General features: G+C 58.5%; 2 protein-coding genes across 2 annotated transcripts in view; both read right to left on the reverse strand.

Moving 5' to 3' along the window:
* Positions 1-2,887, reverse strand: part of MYO1F (myosin IF) — a 31,471-nt gene extending 28,584 nt beyond the window's left edge. Inside the window, exon 1 of the mRNA XM_082837035.1 lies at positions 2,802-2,887. Within this exon, the coding sequence (XP_082693161.1) occupies positions 2,802-2,804 (3 nt within the window). The 5' untranslated portion in view covers positions 2,805-2,887. The remainder of the gene's footprint in view (positions 1-2,801) is intronic.
* A 2,044-nt stretch (positions 2,888-4,931) lies between these two features.
* Positions 4,932-19,871, reverse strand: ADAMTS10 (ADAM metallopeptidase with thrombospondin type 1 motif 10; the record flags this gene model as incomplete). Its single annotated transcript, XM_082837036.1, has 24 exons — positions 19,773-19,871; positions 19,188-19,534; positions 18,681-18,837; positions 17,467-17,684; positions 15,914-15,997; positions 15,670-15,815; positions 15,213-15,256; positions 14,959-15,064; positions 14,727-14,873; positions 14,389-14,530; positions 11,336-11,443; positions 10,780-10,925; positions 10,619-10,682; positions 9,789-9,891; positions 9,424-9,557; positions 9,202-9,325; positions 8,112-8,192; positions 7,860-8,023; positions 7,638-7,764; positions 7,413-7,542; positions 6,863-7,067; positions 6,450-6,626; positions 6,197-6,356; positions 4,932-5,041 (listed from the first exon to the last, which is right to left on the reverse strand). The coding sequence occupies exons 1-24, from the start codon at positions 19,858-19,860 to the stop codon at positions 4,932-4,934; spliced, it is 3,312 nt and encodes a 1,103-aa protein (XP_082693162.1). The 5' UTR covers positions 19,861-19,871.
* Between the last annotated feature and the right edge of the window lie 150 nt (positions 19,872-20,021).

Consider the following 20,021-nt stretch of genomic DNA (forward strand, 5'->3'; position numbering starts at 1 on the left):
TTCAGCAAGGCCAAGCTTGTCAAGAAGAAACACTAGCTTCCCTCCATCGCCAGCAGCAGCAGCAGCGGCAGCCTGAAGCTGGCCGATCCCACAGGCACGGGGCACAGGGTCAGGAGGAAGGGCTGGATGAGGCTTTTGCAACTTGCCCTAACTGCTCTGGCCTCCCTGTTCCTGGGTGGTGATGAGCAAAGCCCCAGACTGGAGAAAACAACGAAACAGCCACTTCCTTCCTCCCCGGGGTCCTGTGCACTGTGGCTGCCAGCCAGCAGAGAGGCAGAGGCGAAGCTGCTCTCCAGCCCTGGCCACGCCCTGGCCCCCCGGTGTGCCCCTGGAGCCTTGGTCCTACTCAGTGGGGTTCTGGGGCTACACCCTGTGTCTGTATACCATGCAAACAACATTCTCGTCTCTAAAGGCTCTCAGGTCTCCCCCTCCCTTGGGAGGGGTGTCTGTTTTCTTTTGGCCTAAACGGAGGCCGTTCTCCAACATGTGGGGACCCTTGTCCTTCTAGAGTCTTTCTTCCTAACTCTCTCTTGACCTCCCAGCCTTTTCCATCCATCCCCATGGCCGCCGCCCCTCGGTCAAGCAGCCGCATCACTGGTCTCCCTGCTTTATATCTGTACTTTCAGAACAACCACGATTACCCTCAGGTCACCACCATTATCAACCGAGGACAACAGATGGCTGCCTGTACCTGCCCCCCCAACCAAAGCCCAACAGAAACTGCTGATAACCTCAATGCCAGCACCACCAGCTCACATCAGACAGAAAAACACTGACGGATTCCACCACCTGTTTCCCCATCATCACTCACCACCATCACCACTTATTATCACCAGCACCAACAACCCATAATAACCAACCACCATTGACAGTAACAACCGCGATCGCAAGATACTAGCCATCAACAACCACACATGACCCCTTAAAGCAGCCGTCAACCATACCCCTTTCCAAAACCAGGGATGCACCACCACTAGTCCCAAGACCGTCACCCCAAATCAGCAATGAACGACCAACGGCAAACAAGCATCATCGTGACCACCTAACTTCAAAGGATGGCCAGCTGCCATCGTTCCACAGATCAACCCTCCAGCTGAAGACAACCAACCGCCAACCACCAACATTCAGCACTCGCCGGCACCCGAAGCAACCATTACTATCACCAACCCACCCACGAGAACCGTGGGCACCACCAACTTGGGACAACTGACAGCAATGACCACCATCACAACCAATGGCACCAACAACCCAACTCCTCCGCGGTAACCAAGAAGGAGGCACATCCACCCACCACCACCGCGAACCCCCACCGTGAATGAGCGTCACCCACAGCGGCAGCTACCGTGCATTGAGCACGCATTATGTGCTCTTTAAAGCACTTTACGATCATCGTTTCACTGACTCTTTCGACACTCTTCCTGGCACCCATGACACCTCCAGGAAGATGTCAGCACCCCTAGACAGAGGGATTGGCCTCATGGATGGATCCCACTTTTTTTTTTTCTCTCTCTCTGTGGTCCTCTTGCATGAGTTTCTCCCTTCCCAGACACGGTTGGCCAAGCAAATCATTGACTAAGCATTTCACACAGCTTCCTCAAGAGGGGCTGCTTTTCTCTCAAGTAGCAAATCATTTCCTGTGTTCTTTTGATCAAGGAGTCTACCTGGCTTGGCTCTGTCTGGGAAGAGTTTCCATCCCAAGCCCAGAGCTCTAGCTGGTGGTTTGCTTGTGAATTAATCAAAGGGGTCCTTGGACAGTGATGCCCAATTTATCACTGACTTTCTGAAATAAGACGTTCTCTCTCAGGCTAAGGCAATCCTTGCCTCCACCTTGGTTAGCCGCCTGCCGCAACTGCCAGAAACACTACAGGTGTCACCACCAGCTCTGTGACTGTCCCAGCCACCCACCCTCATTAACAGAATGACAAAAAATGAAAGCTGAAGTGGTTTGCAGAGGCACGGAGTCGTGGAGTGACATAGCCAGCCCAGGCTCCCTCTTGATGTGTGTGACATGACGCTACCGCATCTAGACCCAGGACCATGACAGTCTCCCCAACCCTGTCACCACAGTCATCATCAGACCTCAGTCTCCCGAGGTGGCAATGCTTCTGGCTGCAGTGTTTTTCCCTGCCACCCTCCCGGAGAAGGGTACCGGTGGTGGGACGGACATGCTGCATCTCACCAACTCCTGCTTCTGTGATTGCTACATCCAGACCACCCCGTCGCCCACACCAGCATGCTGTCACGCCACCATCACTGCAACCCACCGCCCATTTGACCCATCTGACACAGCTTGCCCTCCCAGCTGTGGACGCAGAGGGGCTGAACCCCAAACCCTCTGAACGTTCCAGTGGAGAGATTCCCCCAGACACCTTCCACATCTTGACAAACTTCCAAATATGACATATGTGGGAACTGAGACTCACAGAGGGGAAGTGACTTGCCCAAGGCCACACAGGAAGGTGAGGCACCAAACTCGGCTGGGAACTGGGTTCCCTAAGCCCCAGGAAAGGGATCTGTCCCTGTCCCTGCAGGCACTGTGTGATCCCTTAGGACCACCTTCTGTCCTCCAGTTACTGCTCCGTCCTTTGGTGCCCCATCCCCATTCTGGCATCCTGTCCACCAGCCGATGGGAGTTTGGTCCCCTGTGAGGGATGCTGGCAGCACCTGAGCTGCACAGAGGGACCCCAAAGGGTCTGCTGTGCCCATTCTCATCATCCCACTTTCTGATGGTGGCCTCTAGGTGCCTCCACCTGGCTGGTGCCGCCACCCCTGCACTTGAGGGCCCACCCTGAAGGACTTACCATGGTGGGGGCTGGTGTCTGGGTCCCTGGGGGATGTCTGAATGGGTCGTGGCAGGGATGCAGGCTCAGGGGGCTCCAGGGGGCGGCTTGGGCATGGCCCTGTTCCTGCTGCTTCAGCGGACTCCCAGACCTAGTTCCTCTTATGACAGCCCCCTTCTCACTTCCTTTGGCGGGAGGGGCCGCGACTAGAGGGGAGGGAAGCTGGGCCTGGGGGGCGGGGAGAGAGCCCAGGCAGGGCCGAGGGAGCTGGTTGTTTGGGGCTCTGAGCCTGAAGGGAGAGGTTAAGGATGGATGACAGCCGCTGTCAGACCCCAGAAAGCTGCTTCTCCAACTCCTCTGGGACGCGGCTGCAGCAAACTGCGCTGCAGGTCAGCTGGCTGCAAGACTGACTGCTCCTTCCTGGGCTTCGAAACCACTTCAGATGTATGCCTCCTCTGGGCATCCCTGAGCAAACTCCCACCTCCAGAGCCGCTTTGGCTGGTCCTTCCTCCAGAAGGGACCTCGGGAGCCAGGTGTTTGTGTCAAGAGGAGGGCAGCGGGAGTGGCGGGTACCAAGAACTGAGAGCACCTGGAAGGTCCCAGACTTCGGATGTCACACCTGGAATTAATGACCCCCAGCTCTGTTACTTCCGGATCTCCCCATTTTGTCATCGTAGAACGGCGGCACCTGCCACACGTGGGATCCAAGTGTCGGCCCATCTCCGATCTTTGGGAGACCAGCAGGAAACGGCAGTTCCTAGAGGCTGTCATCTGATACACGTCGAGGAGGTGGCGCGGGCAGAAGCCGACCCTGGGTGAGCCTGGCAGGGAGGGCTGTGACCAGGGGCATCCCTGGGCTCCCGGCAGCACACCACACCCTGCCTAGAGGCTGGCACGCCTCGGCACCCCCTAGTGGCCACATCTGGGGAGAAGCCCGTTTCTCTCTGGACCTCCTGCGCAAGTTTGCTCAACCGACTGGCTTGGCTTCCGCAAACCTCAGCAATGCTTCCAGCCACTAGGAGTGAAGAGTCTGGAGGACCCCCACCTCGTTGAGGGCGTCAGGGGAGGCTTCTGGGAGGAGGCGATGTTTGTGCTGAGAGGTGAGTTGGAGTTAACTAGGTGAACGGGGAAGGGGAGGGGACACCTGGCAGAGGAAACAGCTCTAGCAAAGGTCCCAAGATGGGAAGAGGGCAGGGAGATTGAGGGACTTCCGGGAGTCCAGCGTGACTGGAGCCTGCAGAGTGACAGGGAGTGTGGTGGCTGCAAGAGCAGGCGCCAGGCTGTGCTGCTTAGAGCGCCTCCGTGAGAAGCTGTATTTTTGACCTAAAATCACTGGTTTCTAGTCTGTGTTGGAACAAGTCCCCTTTGGCCTGTTGGGGCCGACCTGCGGGGGGCTGTGGTCGCTTGCAGGATCGGGGGTAGGGGACAGCTGAATGTGACCCAGTCTCACTGACACACACCCCCCCACGCACGGAAATCTACACAAGACAGAACTTTATTGATGTAGGGCTTCCTGGCGAGGGGTGTGTGGGCCCCAGGGCAGGGCCTGTAGCACCATGACGGGGGTGGCCTGGATGACATGGTCCCCCTGGGGCAGGCAGGGCACAGGATGGGGTGGATCTTCCCAGCTCTGCCTCCCCCTGTAGCTGGTCTGGTTAGGTGGAGGGTGTCAGGGAGGTCGTGCTAATCCCCTCCCCCGTGGCGGACATAGATTCCCCCCCAGCTCAGAGTGGAGGGGTAGGGCAGTGCTGGGGTGGGGGGCAGGGCACCGGCTGACCCCCTCCCCACCCCCACTCTTCACAGTACATATTCCGATCAAAGGCGGGGGTTGTGCTGGGGGTCTCCCTAAGGGTGGGTGGCAAGAGCATTAGGGCGAACAGTTGTTCCCACCTCAAATCCATCCTGGAGGGGGTCTCATTCTGAACTGGGAGACGGGAAAAGGAGGGGCCGTGGGCGTGGCCAGCCCCTCTCCATCCCCCTCAGCCAGGAGCCCCGCAAGAGTTCCCAATAAATAACTTCCGGCTCCGTCTCACCTTTCACTCCCAGCTCCTGCCCCCCTCGGGCTCCTTCAGGCTGGCCAGCTGCAGGCCTGGTCGCCCCACCCCCATCCCCAGCCGGCCCCCAGCCTTGGCTCCGAGGACCGTGCGCCCTCTAGCGGCCTTGACAGGTTTTGCAGCACATTTGGCGGAAGTAGGCTCGGCTGCAGAACTGAAATTTCAGCACCAGGGGGCAGTAGGCGACCTTGTTCACATCCTTGCACTCTGGAGGGGGCGGGAGAAGAGTAGGTGAGGGGAATCAGGTCTCAGCACTCCTTCTGGCAGCGGCGCGACCGCAGGCTGCACAGCGCTTCCTAGCTCCTCTGTGCCTCGGTTTCCTCACCTCTCAAAGGGGGCTTATACCAGTAACTATGTCATTAGGTTGTTTTGAGGATGTTGGGAAGGAAGTGCAGGTCTGGGGCTGGGACACCATGCTACACCACGAGAAAAGTGTTCCTTTTCCAATTATCTGTTTGGAGCTGTAATCCTTGCTCGTCTCCCTTTGTAACAGACTGAGGACCTTGAGCTCCAGAGCAGTCACTCCTCTCAGGGTATTTGTGTAGTTTGTGTTCAGGGTAATTGACAGTCTGTTCATGACAATGGACCAGGGTTCCCAGTTAGCAGTTAATGATGTATGACAGGGCCCGGTGCTAATAAAGGGCTTCACGTGGATTATTTTAGTCCCTCTCCCTAACACGGCACTCCCTCAAGTGAATATATTAAACGCCTCTTGATAGATGAGAATACGAAGGCACAGAGGTGGAATGTGAATCCAGGCAGTTTGGTTCCGGTGCCCTCAGTAAGTAACCTATTGCTCTCTATGAAACATAAATTTACTGAGGTAGAAAAAAATGGGTATATTTAAAGCAGTGGTTCTCAAGGAGATGCGATTTTGCCTCCCAGGGGACATTTGGTGATGTCTGGAGACATTTCTCAGTTTTCACCACGGGGAGGAGGGGTACTATTGGCATGCAGCAGGTAGCGGTCAGGGATGCTGAACCCCCGACAATGCATAGGGCAGCCCCCGTGACAAGGAATCATCTGGCCCCAAACATGAATAGTGCCTGAGGCTGATTTAAAGAAAAATATCGGGCAGATAATGTTATACATGGAGATGATCAAGGTGAAGGTCATGGAGGTGGCTGGAGGAATGACCTGAGTTTGGGCCCCCAGAAAAATCAGGTGCCTACAACGCCTGGCGCACAGTGGCACCTAATACACGTTGGCAGGCAGGGAATGGTGAAAGATGGTCTGGAGAAGACAGAGAAAGGCATTTCCGTGGTTGCAGAAGCTCTAGGGCCAATGCACTGGAGCCCCAGCTCTCCTATCTATGGCTTCCTCTGGACAGGACTCTCCTGGTTCCCTCCCCGCCTCACATACCTTCCAGGCCGTCGCCGGGGGGCGCGCTGTCACACTTGGCCTCGCACTGCTGCGTGGCGGGGGGCCGCAGGGCGTCCGCGCACTCGCGTGAGGGCTGCCCTGTGTGGCTGGAGCAGCGCACCGGGCGCTGTTGCTGCCCGAAGCCGCACTGCGCGGAGCACTGTGGGGAGTCGCGGATGAGCCGCAGCCCAGCGCGGCCACCCACCCTGCCACCCGTGCCCTGGTTCCCGCCCTGCAGGGCGCGCCCGCCTACCTCACCCCACTCTCCCGCCACCCAGCGGGCCGGCGGGCAGCGGCGCAGGTTGCAGCGCATGGTCGCCGGCGGCTTGGCCGCGGGCGGGCAGTGCGTGGGGGGCAGTGTGGCGCGGTGATCTGCGCTCTTACAAAGGACGACACGGTGGCGGAGGCCCGGCCCGCAGCTGGGGGTGCACTGCAGTTGGAGGGGGCGTTTCATGCTCAGTGGGCGCCTCCCTCCCCGCTCACACAAGGAGTAGGAAGGATGCTGGTCCACTGGGAGGTGAGGACGGTACAGCTAACTTTGGACCAGACACGGCGGGGTGGGGGCTCACTAGGGCTAGCGGGAGTGGGGAGGCGCCTCAGTGTGCACCCGACATGGGCAACCCAGGCCCCTCCCTGCTCTGCACAGGGCGGGAAGGGGCGGCTGACCTCCGACCAGTCGAGGGCGGCCCACTCTGGAGGGCAGGCCGGGCCGTGGCAGGCCTCCAGCACCGGTGGGCGCGGCTGCGGGCAAGCGCTGTCGTCCAGCGCCTTCTCCTCGGCGGCCGACACGCGGCGCTGGCACACGACGGAGCGGCTGCGCACGCCCGCATCACAGCTGCGGCTGCAGCGCGACCAGTTTCCTACGACCCAGCTGTGGCGGGAGGGTTAGTCTGAGACAGGACGCCGGGCAGGCCACCCTGAGCTTGGGGCACGAGCAGATCCTCCTCCTTGTCAACAGTTAACAACATTGTGGAAGCTGGTACCGGGATGCCTGTTGCCCCCGTGCCCCACACCTCGAACTCAGAACAACTTTCTTCTGCACCCACGTTGGGGGCTGGGAGGCGCATCATCTCAAGGGGAGTTCACCTGGACTTGGCCAGGGAGCACCATTGCTCTGACTTTGACCTCACCTTAGGGAGCACCCACTCCTCTGATCCCAGTAGCACCGTCACTCCAGTGCTTGCCATCCCGACCCTGCACCCTAGCAGGCACTCACTCGGGTGGGCAGGGCTCTGTGTTGCAGGCGCGCTGCCTCTTGGGTAGCTTGCTGTGGGCGCTGCAGTGGTGCGGAGCCACGGCTGAGCTGTCCAGCTGATTGCGGCACTCCACAGCCTGCACCTGGCTGCCTGGGGGCGGGCGAGAGGTCTGCTCAGCCCTGCCCGACCCAGAAGGTCAGCCTGGTGACCAGGACCTGCCCCACCCCGGCCCACCCCGGCCTCACCGCCTGCACACTGGGCCGAGCACTTGGTCCAGGGCGCGTAGTGCCAGGAGTACGGAGGCAGCGCATCTCGGGTGATGGGTGCATTGAAGCGGTAGCGGAGGACCGGCAGCTCAGTCCGGGCCAGCACCTGGGGTTGTAGGCGGGGATCAAATGGAAATCAAGTTCGAGGCCCCACAAGGATGCTAATGTCCTCCTGCACCTTGCTCCCAGCCCTGCTGTTACCATGATGATGAGAGATGCGTTAATGGGTCCCAGGGCTTCTAGGCTCTGGGTCTGATCCGGCCCTTGTCGCAGCTGAAAGGTGGTCCCGGCCAGGGGCAGGCGGTGGGGCTGGGGGGTCCCAGGCAGCCCCTCCAGCAGCAGGGACTCCTGGTCCCCCTTCAGGGCTGGGGGACAGCATAGGGGTCAGAACCCCAGCCACGCTGACGCCGCCCCTGCTGACCCCCCGTCCTCATCCTCCCACCTCTGGCTCACCCAGGTGACTGAGGGAGAGGTTCAGGTCCTGGATGAAAATGTGGACGGAGCCTTTGGGGATCCAGACGACTTCCTCGTACCCTGGACAGTGGAGCTCAGATGTCACCCACTTGGCCCTTCCCTGCACCTGCCTGTCTCCCCCATTCCTGGTCCCTGATGATAACAACTAACCATTACCATGCTAAGCACGTACAGAGACATGCCACCTCATCTGCAGCTCTGACCTTGTGAAGGTAGATGTGTCATCACACCCACCTTACAGATGACAAAACTGAGGCTCAGAGAGACAAAACAAATTGCTCAGGTTCCACAGCTAGGAAGTGGCCGGGCTGGGATTTGAACCCACACTTTCTCACCTCTCAAACCATCAAAGTGGTCCGACCCACCCCCCACCCCCCAACAAGCAGCAGGGCTGGGCTTGGGCAGAGGGAAGGGGGCACCGCGGGGCCCTGACCCACACAGGGTGACTTGGCGGTTTTAGCAGTCAGAGTCAGGTTTGCAGTGAGCTCCATCACTTACGACCTGGATGATCTTGGGACCCTGTGAACCCTCTATCCCTGCCCACCTGTGTCCCCCCTAGTTTATCTGTACCCCAGGACTGTCCCCTGAACTCCACACTTGGCCCTCAGTGTGCGTTTGGTCCCTTAAGCCCACCTCCCCTCTCCCACCTCACGGGGGTCTCTTCCCTTCAGCCCAAGGTTGGGAGGCATTCAAGTTCACCACACCCTGCAGCTATCCCCACCCCTAGGAAGCTCTGTGCTTTAGCACAGAGGGTCCCTCAGCCTCCTTGGGGGGTCAGGCGCCTGCCCCCTCAAGACCCGGTTTGAGGCCCTCAGGATGGGGCAGGGGAGAGATTTAGGCCTCCACCCCCTTGGACACTTTAATTGCCGAGCTTTAGGCACCAAGAACCCAAGCCAGTCCCTGACCCTGACCTGGGGCATCACGTCCGGGACCTTTTGGGGTCCCTTACACCCCAGTGGGCCCTCGGCTCTGAGGAGTTGCTGATCTTGGCTACTGTGGTGGGGCGAGCCCCGCCCCCAGCCACCAAGTGGGGAGTGTGAAAGGGAAGCTGGAAGGGGGGGTCTCTCACCGGCTCCAGGCCAGGCTGGGCTGAAGACCCCCTCGATGGTTTCGCAGGCGCTGCCATCACCCCCACACACTCTGCACTTGTCTTCCCGCAGGTCAGAGCCCAGGACCCGGTCGCAGCCCACGTGCTGGGGAGGGCAGTGGTGTGCGTGGGGGAATTCAGGGAGCCGCCCCCCTCCACCTCCGGCCCCCTCTCCCCTCCCCTCTCGCGGGGAGTCCCCTCCACCTTGCACTCGCCGCTGACACAAATGTCCACTGTGTCTGGGCGGCAGGGCGTCCCGTCCACCACAGCCGCCGCCCTCTCCGTGTAGAAGTTGAAGCCTTCTGCTAGGCACGTGAGCGAGCAGGCCTTCACGCCCCCTGGGGGGCACGGCCCCATCAGACTGAGGGCCAGACCCCAGACCCAACAAGGACGGGCAGGTTGGGCAGAGGGAGCGGGGCCTCCCGGTGTTCAGTCTAGGCGCTGCTGAGCCACATCCCGGGCGCTCTGGCTCCTTGGGTGAGGGGAGGGCTCAGGGCAGACCCCATGATATGGTCTCCACCTGCGGCTGTCCCGTTACTGCCCCAAGGCCTTCTGAGTCCCCTGCTCACCTCCCCGGTACGTTTTCCACGTGTAGAATTTTCCACGGAAGGGGACACTGTCAAATTCAGAGCACTGCATTTCCCTGAAGTCCTGGGAGCCTGGGGGACAGTCCTGGGGCACAAAAACGGAGAAGTAGGGAGGCCAGGTGTTGGGGGGATGCAGTTAGGGCAGAGGCCTGGGGACGGAGAACTAATGCTCTGAGCAGGGGTGCGTTGGAGGAGTGAGGCTGGAGGCAAGGAGGCCAGGGAGGAGGCCGGGGAGGGGGCGTGGTGTCTGAGATGGGAGGAGGTGACTCGTTAGAGTTTGTGGGCAAGCGGAGGATAACACCTGGGTCTCTGGTCTCAGACCATGGGGCCTCGAGAGAGCTGGCTTAGGAAGGAGCAAAGCCCACTCTTCGCGAGTGTGGGGGATGTGTGGACGTAAGTGTCGGACAGGAGACTGTGGTCTTTGGGCAGAAGGCAGTGCAAGCAGGGGACGAAAACTTGGCCACTGGATTTTGGGGCAGGGAGCTCGGGTCAGCTTTGGGGCAGGAGCAGGGCTTCTGGGGGGAAATTGGGCAGTAAAGGGAGGAACGCGTGTAGTTGGAGAGGGTTGTCAGGGGCCAAGCAGTTATTTCCAGGTGGGAGACGCATCTACTGCAAAAGTGTGAAGAGTTGGAAGGAGACAGGGCCCAGGGCTGGTGTAGGGAGGTCCGGGAAAGGAGGGGGTGGCCGCTGCAGGTTTCCAGAGGAGACGGTGGCCAGCTGGCCCAGGCTCGTTGGAAGCTGATGTATGCCTTTCTTTTCCCGCGTGTAAGAGGGGCCAACGGTACCCGGCTTGGGATCCTGGGGGGACTCACATCGGTGTTGCAGGAACGGTGCCTCCGTCTCTCGCCCAGGCAGTACTTGCCCCCGATCGTCGGCCTGGAAATGGGGGTGGACGGCAAAGAAATGGGGCAGGGGGAGTGGGGGGCGAGGACCGCCCGCCCCGCTCCCCCGGCAGCGGGGCCTGGGGGCTGACCTGGGGCTGTCGCAGTGACGGCTGGAGGAGGACACGCCGCCGCCGCACGTCCGGCTGCAGTCGCCCCACGGGGTCCACGGGCCCCAGGCGCCGTCCACGCCCTCCGGCCGCGACCCGAAGGGGACGCAGACCCGCTTGTAGCACCACTGCGGGTGGGATGATGGGGAGGGGTGAGTCGGGCTTTGCGGACTCTCTGGGGCTTGGCGCTCAACCCTACCCCCACCCCAGCCCCCCAGCCGGAAGTCTGAGCCCTCCTGAGGTGGAGCGAAAGCGGGAGGGGGTGGGGGACGGAGGTGGGGTCTGAAGACCGGGATTCTGTCCGGTAATGTGGGGGCGTGGCTAGGGTGAGACACTGTTCAAAGAAGGGGCGTGGCCTAAACTTAGGGTCCGGAACGGGTGGTGAAGCTAGAGTTGGGACGAGCGTGCAGGGCACGGCTTGAAAGCGAGTGTGGCCTCAGGCCAGGGGTGGGGCTTACAAGCAGTGGGTGTGGCCAAAGCCGATGGAGGGGTCTGGGGGGGGGTGGTGGGGGTGTGGAGGCTCTTGGCCTGCGCTCACCCCCTTGTCGATGGTGTGCGTCTGGCACAGCGTGCCCTCGGCGGCCGGGATGCTGTTGGTGATGCACCGGTTGCTCTTGCTCAGACACCACAACTCGCTGCAGACCTCCTGCGGGCCAAGGCGCCCGCTCAGCCTCGCCCCCCTCCCACCTGCCTTGGGAGGACCGAGGCGACCCGCTCACTGCCGGCGGACAGTGGGGCCCCAGCGTTCCTTTCCTGGGTCTCTTTTTGCAACCCCTTGTGGGGGCATGGGCTGGGACCTCTCCTCTGCCTGTAAGCAGCACTTATAAAACACCTAGGAGTGCCGCAAACTCCCTCAGGCACCACAATCCCCATTTTACTACGAGAAAACCCGAGGCTCAGCCAGGTAAGGTCACTCGCTAGAAGTCACACAGCTCCTAAGGGTTCGTCTGGATCCTAACCTAGAACTCAGATCGCAGCGTCTATGATCTCATCCCTCTACAGTTCAACCCGTGGCGCCTCCCAAGTTTCTAGGAGAAACCTTGGGACCTGCTGAGAAATGAAGAGGAAGGATTTTTAGAATGGGCAAAGCAGCCCACCCAAGCGCAGTGGTTGAAAAATCAGGCCCGATGATGGCTCAGGTCAAGGGCCCTGTCTCTAATTCTTTTTCCAGCTGGTAGTTCTCATTGTTCCCCCCACCTAAACTGGGGAGGCTCCCAAAGCTGTTAATCTATGGAGGGTTGAGAGGGGATAAGGGCAGGCTGGGTTTATGTGGAAAGTTCCTCTAGTTCTCCCAGTGAAAAATCAGCCCATCTTCCTCCTGAGTCTTACTTGGGCTGGCCCAGACCCTGGCATCAGGTCCCGTCCCTGGCAGGAGGCTGGACCAGTCCCAGGGAGTCACTCAGAGCCTTTAGGTTCAGGTTAATTAATACCCCTGGACAAGCCCCACTGGGTTCAGGTGTGGCCAAATTTGATCCTCTAGCCTACATCCCGCTCCACATCCCAGGGTCTTTCCTCTGAGAAGTGAAGATCCTTCTGTCCCCTTTTTACAATCACATGTAATCTTCTCTTAGAACCTGATCCTTCCAAACTTTGAAGATCTGAGATTGGACTGAGCAATGGCTGTAAGAAGGAACTTTCCTGTGTTAGCCTCTGAGAGACACCTGCACACACATGAGAAGTTTGGAGGGCTGTTCTCAAACCTGCTCCCTCAGAAGATACTTCTCATCTAAAAACTCAGCCTGGTTTGCTGGCTTCACTTGGCTTATGTCCTCCTGGCCATGTGTAAAAATATCACAGGCCCTGATCCCACTTCTGACACCTCTTAAAGAGAACTGCCTAATCCAGTCCTGCTCTTCCTCCTCTCCACAAGGAGGTGCCATGGTATATATGAATGAGTCCTGGGCCACTCATGGAGACTTCAACTCCACCACTGACTTGCAACACATTTCCCCTCTCTGGGCCTCATCTGTTAAGATGGGCCTTGTCTACATATGGCTGAGGGGCATGTAACAGAGTAGATATGAAAGGGCTTGCATAAACACCCTGTTATTGAGTTATAAGACCACAACTATCTCTGGACCAGGCACCAGGCCCAGCTCTTTACACATATTAACTGGTTTACATGTAGTCAATCATTTACCCCTTTGCCAGGAAGGCCAGGAAGATGTTCCTTGGAAAAATAAAAGGAAGAATCAATTCAACATACAGCCAGCAGTGGTCCTTGCTTGATAATCTGGCACTTTCTCCACTTACCCACCCCTTTATAATTTAGAATTCATAGAGAAATTCATAGAATTTCTCTATTCATAGAAATTCTCTATTCTCTATTCTCTATTCATAGAAATTTCATAGAATTTAGATTCATAGAGAAACCTAGATTCCAATCCCAGCTCTGTCATGTTCTCGAATGGTGGCTTTGGGCAAGGCATCCTCCTTAGGCCTCAGTCCCTTCTTCTGCAACGTGGGGGCAATAGGGTCGTCAGGAGTTTAACTGAGACGATACATATCACATGCTTGGCATACAGTGAGCATTCAATGAATGTCAGCCATCGTTGTCATCGTTAGGACACCTGGGATACAGCAGATGCTCAAGAGTACCTTCTGAACTCTTTAGGAATTCATCAGAGGGAGCTGTAGTTAGTTACCAGCCAAGTTGGGTGGGGTGGGGTGCTGAGAGTGGAGTAAACATGAATTGATCCAGGGTTTGTCTCCTTGTCTTGCACTGGAATAAAGCGAGGGCATTTTAACAGCTGCCTGCTCCCTGTTTTGAGTTAACCTGGCCTTAGCTTGGACAAGTCATTCCAGCTGATCTTTTTGAGTCTTGAGGGTGTGGAGAATTGGGACTGCGTCTGGGCTACGAAGGCTGAGGCTGTGAGGAGTTAGGGGGTGTGTTCAGGGAACTGGGGGAGGTAGGCAACGGAGGGGCAGACCCCAGATGAGCCGGTGGTCCCTGGTGGCTGAAGAGGGTCACCAGCTTCCTCGGGGGAGCTGGGAGTGGCATCCCCAGCTCACTTCTCTACGGGTGGATGGGGCTTTGGGAGCGGAGTATAATCCTCAAGCAGAGTGGGGAGTGATCAGGAGGCTCAGAGCTCGTCCAGCTAAGGACTGGGGTCAAGAGATCTTGTGAACCAGTCAGTGGGGGAAGGAGGGCATGGAGACAGGGTATCCCTAGAAGGATCTCTCCAGTTTTTTGCCAAGTGGGGAAGATGGTCCATCCCCAGGGAAACTATTTCCACCAAATCTGGATGTTTCGTTAAAAATGGCCCAGTTAGGGATCTTGGGACTTCAGTCCTGCTGCAGCAGAAGGTGGACCCCCAGGCTCTCCCCAGCTCAGTCCCCAAAACAGGGGTCTGGAGAACCAGGAGATCCCATTCTTGTTCCCGAGCATTGTGACTGTGCGTGACGCTCGTATAACCCCATGCACCTCTGTCCTCCCGTCCCCCACTGAGGCCCACTTCCCTTCCCAGCTCTCCCACCCCCACTGCCTGTGTGTGGGGTGCCCACATGGAGTTTCCCACCCCCGGTGGCCCCCCCCCCGGTGGTGGTGGCCCCCTCCCCTCCCAGGAAGGAAAGCAGGAAGGCTCTCTCTACCCCGTATTTACACTGACGCGATTTGACTCCATGCTGGAAGCGGCATTGTTCGTCTGCATCATAGGCCTGGCCGGGGGCCACTGTTGGGTACACGAAGTCCTGTCTGGGCGGCCGGTTGTTCAGGCAGAGCCCCAGGCCCAAGCTGTGGCGAGAAGAGAGCAGCTGTCACGCTGGAGGGCTGCAGGCCAAGAGCTCAGAGGCCCCAGCCAGGTGCGGGTCCCGGGGAGCAGCCCTGGGAGCACATGACCCTTCTCAGAAGCGGCCCTGATTGCCAGAGGTCCTCCCCTCCCCCAACGCGAGTGTGTGTCCCCGGGTGGGACAGGCAGGTGGGTCCTCACTCCAGAAAGCTGGTGATGTAGTCACGGCTGCAGGAGGACCACACAAACGGGTTGGTCTTCATGGTGATGTGCGCGGCCATGAGTTTGGCCGGGTCCTGGCCACGGGCCCCGCAGCTGTTCCCCACGCCGTCGTGGTTCATGCCAAACCTGGGGAGAGGAGCGGCGGCTCTGCCGGGTGTCGAGGGACCTGCCAGGCTCCTCCCGCCTGTCCCCTCCCGTGTCCCCGCCTCACGTGTGTCCGATCTCGTGGGCAATGGTGAATGCTGTGGCCAGGCCGATGTCTTCGTTGATGCTACAACTTCTCTCTCGCTCACACATCCCGCCCACGGGGGCCAGGCCTGGGAAATGGGCGTGTGGGGCTGCAGCTGGGGGCTCGGGGCTGCGTCTTCGACCCTGTCCACTCTGCCAGGTCCCCACCCCCACCAGGGCCAGTGTCACCCAGCCCACTGCCTTCAGACGTGCCTGAAACCCAGGGGACCCGGGTACCTAGTGTGCCGCAGGGTTTGTTCTTGTAGATGCAGATGTCATAGCTGTGAAAGGAGAGGAGGGCCGTGAGGGAGCTGGGCTGACTCCCTAAGCCCCGCTGCTACCATCCTGCCTGTCTCTGGTGGCTGAGTCCTGCCTGGGAAGCGTTCCCTGCCTCGGAACTGAAGCCTCATGCTCTTGCCCCAGCTGGCCTTGGAGATGCCGGGGTGCATGAATGACCGACTGAATGAATGACAGAGTGAAGGATGCGTCAGTGTCCGAACAGCCCCACACCCGCCTCCTCACATTCTCAGGCTCCCCAGCAGCCCCTCCCCCTCCCTGGCTCCCCAAGGGGGTGGCTGCACAGTCTCGGCCTCTTCCATCTCTCAGCAGAAGTGATCCCTGCTTAGACCTGGACAGTCCCCTGGGCAGCTCGTCCCCCGGCTCAAGTCCTAGTGGAGCCGTCCCCGCCCCTCACCGCGTGATGAGCACCGCTGTGTCATGGTTGGCCACGCCGTTCTCTGGAATGGCATTGCCATGGCCGCTACGGTTCACGATGGATTTCTGCCACTTACAGAAGCTGTCCAGGGACTTCCCAGCATGGTGGGTGATCTCCAGGGTGGGCTGAGGGTGGACAGAGAGAGGTACGTGGGTACTAGCCACCCAGGGGAAGGTGGGCAGCGCTGGCGTGCAGGGGAAGGTGGGCCCCCCCCACCCCGCACCTGGTCCTCCGTGAGCAGGATGAGGCGTGTTACCAGGATATTAACGATGTTTCCCAGACTCGAGTCCTGGAAAAGTTTGGCAACCTGACCTCCAAGAAACAAGAGAGACCGAGTCTTAAGAGGGGCCCAGAGTAGAAAACAAAAAGTGAAACGATGACAATAGCTGGCTTCAATCTAGTACCTACTGTGTGCTGGGGCTCAGGCTACGCCTGCTGCGTAGATCTTCACAGGAGTACGTATTATCATTCCCATTTTACAGATGAGCAAACTGATGCTCAGCTGGTTAGGATGCGCAGCTGGCAAGCGCTGGAAGTGGGATTCAAGTCCGGCTAAGCCTGCCTGCCAGTGCGTTTCTTTCCAACTCACCCCTAACCTGCTCAGCTTGTCTGTCTACTTGTCCTCCTTCCTCCCTGCCCACCCGCCGGCTGCCTCTGCCCAGAGATGGCCTAAAGGATGTGCTCATCTGGCCTCATTCCATACTGTCTGAAGGTACCAATTTGAGCATCACCACCGGAAGGTGGAAGTGTGGGGACAGGAAGCTCTGGAGACAGTGGTCAGAGGGGAGGAGGAAGTGCCCGGGGGTGAGTGGGCACAGATGATGGAGGCCACTCTGTGCAATGACCTTGGAGCCCTGAGCCATCACGGTCCCATGTGGAAACCCCCAGAAACCCTGGCAGGTTTTAGGGAACTTTGGAAGCCCAAGGGAGGAAGGCGGGTCCTGGGCAGAAAGCAGGGGTATCAGATATGAAGTTATGTCAACATAACGGGCCAACTGTCTGCGCTAAACTTCTTGTCTTCCCTTTTTGCTTTAGTGGAACAACAGCATCACTCATCAAGCCCTTACTGTGTGCCAAGTGCTCTAGCTGGCTTCCCTCTCACTATCTCTTACCCTTTTGTGATAGATACTAGTATAGCCCCATTTTACAGAGGCAGAAACTGAGGCTCAGAGAGGTCCACCGTCTTGATCAAGATCTAGGATGGGTGCTGACTCTGAGCGTGGGTCAGCCAGGTCAGCCTGTATGAATTTATAGGTAGGCGCTTGGGCGAGCCCTGCATGAAGACGGATGCGCACCAACGTGTGTGCTGCTAACCTGGGCAAGTACCTGCAAGTCGCCCATTTATTTTTTTATACAGCAAATAATTACAGGGTACCTTACTGTGTGCTAGGTGCTGTGTTAAGCTTTAGCAGTTCACTGCATCCACCTTAGTCTTATGAAGTCAGTACTATTATTATACCCATTTTACAGATGGGTAAACCAAGGCAGAGAGGTAAAGTAACTTGCCCAAGGGCACACAGTTCAAAAGCGGCATAGCTGAGATTTCAGGCCAGCCTGGTTTGCTCCCGAGTCCGTGCTTCTAGCCACTGTGCTAGGCTGCTTCTCCTCCTTCCTGGCCACAAAAAGCCCTCCTTTCTCACTTACCCTGTCCCCTCTCCATTCTCTTTCACTGGCCTCAGGTCAGGGATGGGGGGGATGGTGACACCCCTTTTCCTAACCTCTGGAGCGAGCTCTATGTTCTTGGCGCTCCACGCCCAGGGAGGGGGAGGCACTTACAATGTTCATGATGGCCAGCACATACTGTTCCACGTCTCGGCGCCCGTGGTAGGCCACCATCATCTTGTCAGCCACCACCAGGGTCTCCACATAGCGCTCTCGGCTGACCGAGCGCTTCAGGCCTGGCTGGCCGCGCTCTGTTTCATTCCCGAGGGGCCAGGCAGGTGGCGGTTTCAGGGTGCGCAGCCACCAAGGCCGCCCCTTCCACGGTTTCTCATCTGGATGGACAATTTCTGGTCATTCTGCTGCTTGCTCTGATGGTCCAGCTCCCTGTCTGATGATTCATCTGGCTGTCAAATAGCTCATTCTTTTGCTGCTGGTTCTACAATGATGTGGCTGTCTCTCTGCCAAACTGGTTGGCTGAACAGCCGCCCAGCATCCCATGACAATCAACATGACCGTGCAACTTCCCGACAATTCCACGGCTCGAATGGATGTGTGTAGCAGCCTGCCTCGCTGCCAGCACTGTGTGCTTGTACGGCTCCCTGGCCTTCTGACTGTGCAACTTTTTACCCACCCTGCTGCCAACTGTCTGGCTGTCAAACAATCCACCTGCCTGACGGTCTTACTGCTTGGCTGTCCCAGCGACTGTCCAATTGTGACACCATCCACTTTTCTGTTTCTACAGCCCCCTGTGGTGGTGTGTCTGCCACGGTGTGCTACTCTGGGACTCTCAGATTATGCAACTAATTCAATGTTCCAGTGGCTCTGCCTTTCCACTGGACAGAGATCATTTTTTTTAGCTGTACGATCGTCCTGGGGAATCTTCTGTTGTCTAGCTAGTTTCCTTACTTTCCCATTCCCTAAATATCTGATGTTACAACTGTCCTCCTGCAAGTCGGGTTGTGAATCTGATCCTCCGAATGGTGGCTAAGGTCTCCTGGTGTTTTCCTTGTGCAACTGCCCCGATATTGGTTACCACCATTCCGCTGCTTAACTGTCTGATCAGACGATAATCCTAGAGATGGATGGCTTTACACCTGAGCGCCTGCCTGGCTGTCCAGCTGCCCGTCTCACTCACTGTTGGGCCATCGGACTACGGCAGTGATGGATGCGCTGTTCCACTGTCTGCTGCCCTGCTGACTGTCTGCACTGCTCCCTGGTGTAGCTGCCTGCCGACCTTCTGGATGGAGGACACTGCCATCTACCTCTGCCTCAAGGCAAAGATGTTGTGCACCCCCTTTGCCCAGCCCCAGAGAGAAAGATGTATGTACCTCTCACTCCACAGGCTGTGTCCAGGTGGGGGTGACGCAGGGAGGAACGCTTGTACACCACGTGGGGACCACTCTCCTCTGGGCCCCGCTGCCCCTTGGGCCCTCCTTGCAGGGGCTCGATTAAGTATTCTTCTTCATCTGCCACAATCAGGCCATGCTGGGGGTTGGGAAGTGGGACAGAGGGCTCGGCTCAGGTTCTGGTTCCCAGGACCCCTGGGACCCTATCTCTGTCTTTATGATTTAATTCCTTCCATTGTACTGGGTTTATGTTACTGTTCCTTTTCCAGTTTCTTCGACGTTCAGCTCATTAATCTTTAGCCTGACCTAAGGCTACACATTTTCTTCTATGGACTGCTTTAGCTGCATTTTAAAATAGCTAATCCTTTCGATTAGCTCGAAATGTTTAAAGAACTTCCACTGTGATTCCTTCTCTGACCTATATACGTGTTTTTCTTAACTCCCAAACTCATGGGCATTTCCCCCTACCGCCCAGAACCCTCCACTCACCAGGCCCCCACAGGTGCTGATGGCCACGTGGGAGCTGCTGGCCTGGCCCTGCAGGTGGCCGGCGTAGAGGCAGTGGGGCCGGGCGGCCCTCTGCCAGGCCAGGCCCTCTCGAGTCCAGTACTCCACGGAGACATGCCCCGCCAGGAGGCGAGGGCTGCGGGTCAGGTTCAGCAGGAAGTGGGTGCTCGGTGCTGCCACCTTGTAGAAAAGGCGGGACTCTGCTTGGGGCCCTGTGCCCCGACGCTGCCTCCTGGGGGTTGGGGGTGAGAAGGCCAGCAGTGCCCCGTTGTGGTCCACTCGGGTGGGGAAGGCGATCTCATAGCTCTCCAGACTGGACAGGAACTCATCTGTGGGTGGGGGTCAAAGGCTTGGGGACGGGCCCTGGGAAGGACCCCTGTGTCCTGCCCGCTGGGCTGCAGGGTAAACGATGCTGGCTTCAGTGAATCCTGAATCCAGGTCACCTGCTCCAAGACTCTGGTCTCATTGACCCCAGGGCCTACCCCACCACGACCACCGGCCCAGCTGCACTGACCCCTCCTCAGTTCCTTGCTCGGTCCCCCACCACTACCCCCGAGCCACCCCTACCTTGAGACCGGAAGGCGTGCGTGACCTCGAATGTGAGGCCCAGCCCCAGGGCGAGGGCCCAGCGGAGGATCTGGCAGGCAGGAGCCATAGAGGCCACGTGTCCACATGTCTCTCCCCAGCCCCGGCTGCCAGCAGCCCCCACAGCGCTGCCTTCCCTGTTCACAGCCTGGGCAGCATCACCGGGATCCTGGGATGGGAGAGCTGGGTCAGCGGGGCCTGGTCCTGCTGCCGGGCAGAGCCAGTGCCAAG

The sequence above is a fragment of the Leucopleurus acutus genome (genome assembly GCF_964270905.1).
Source record: "Leucopleurus acutus genome assembly, chromosome: 3".
Classification (NCBI taxonomy): Eukaryota; Metazoa; Chordata; class Mammalia; order Artiodactyla; family Delphinidae; genus Leucopleurus; species Leucopleurus acutus.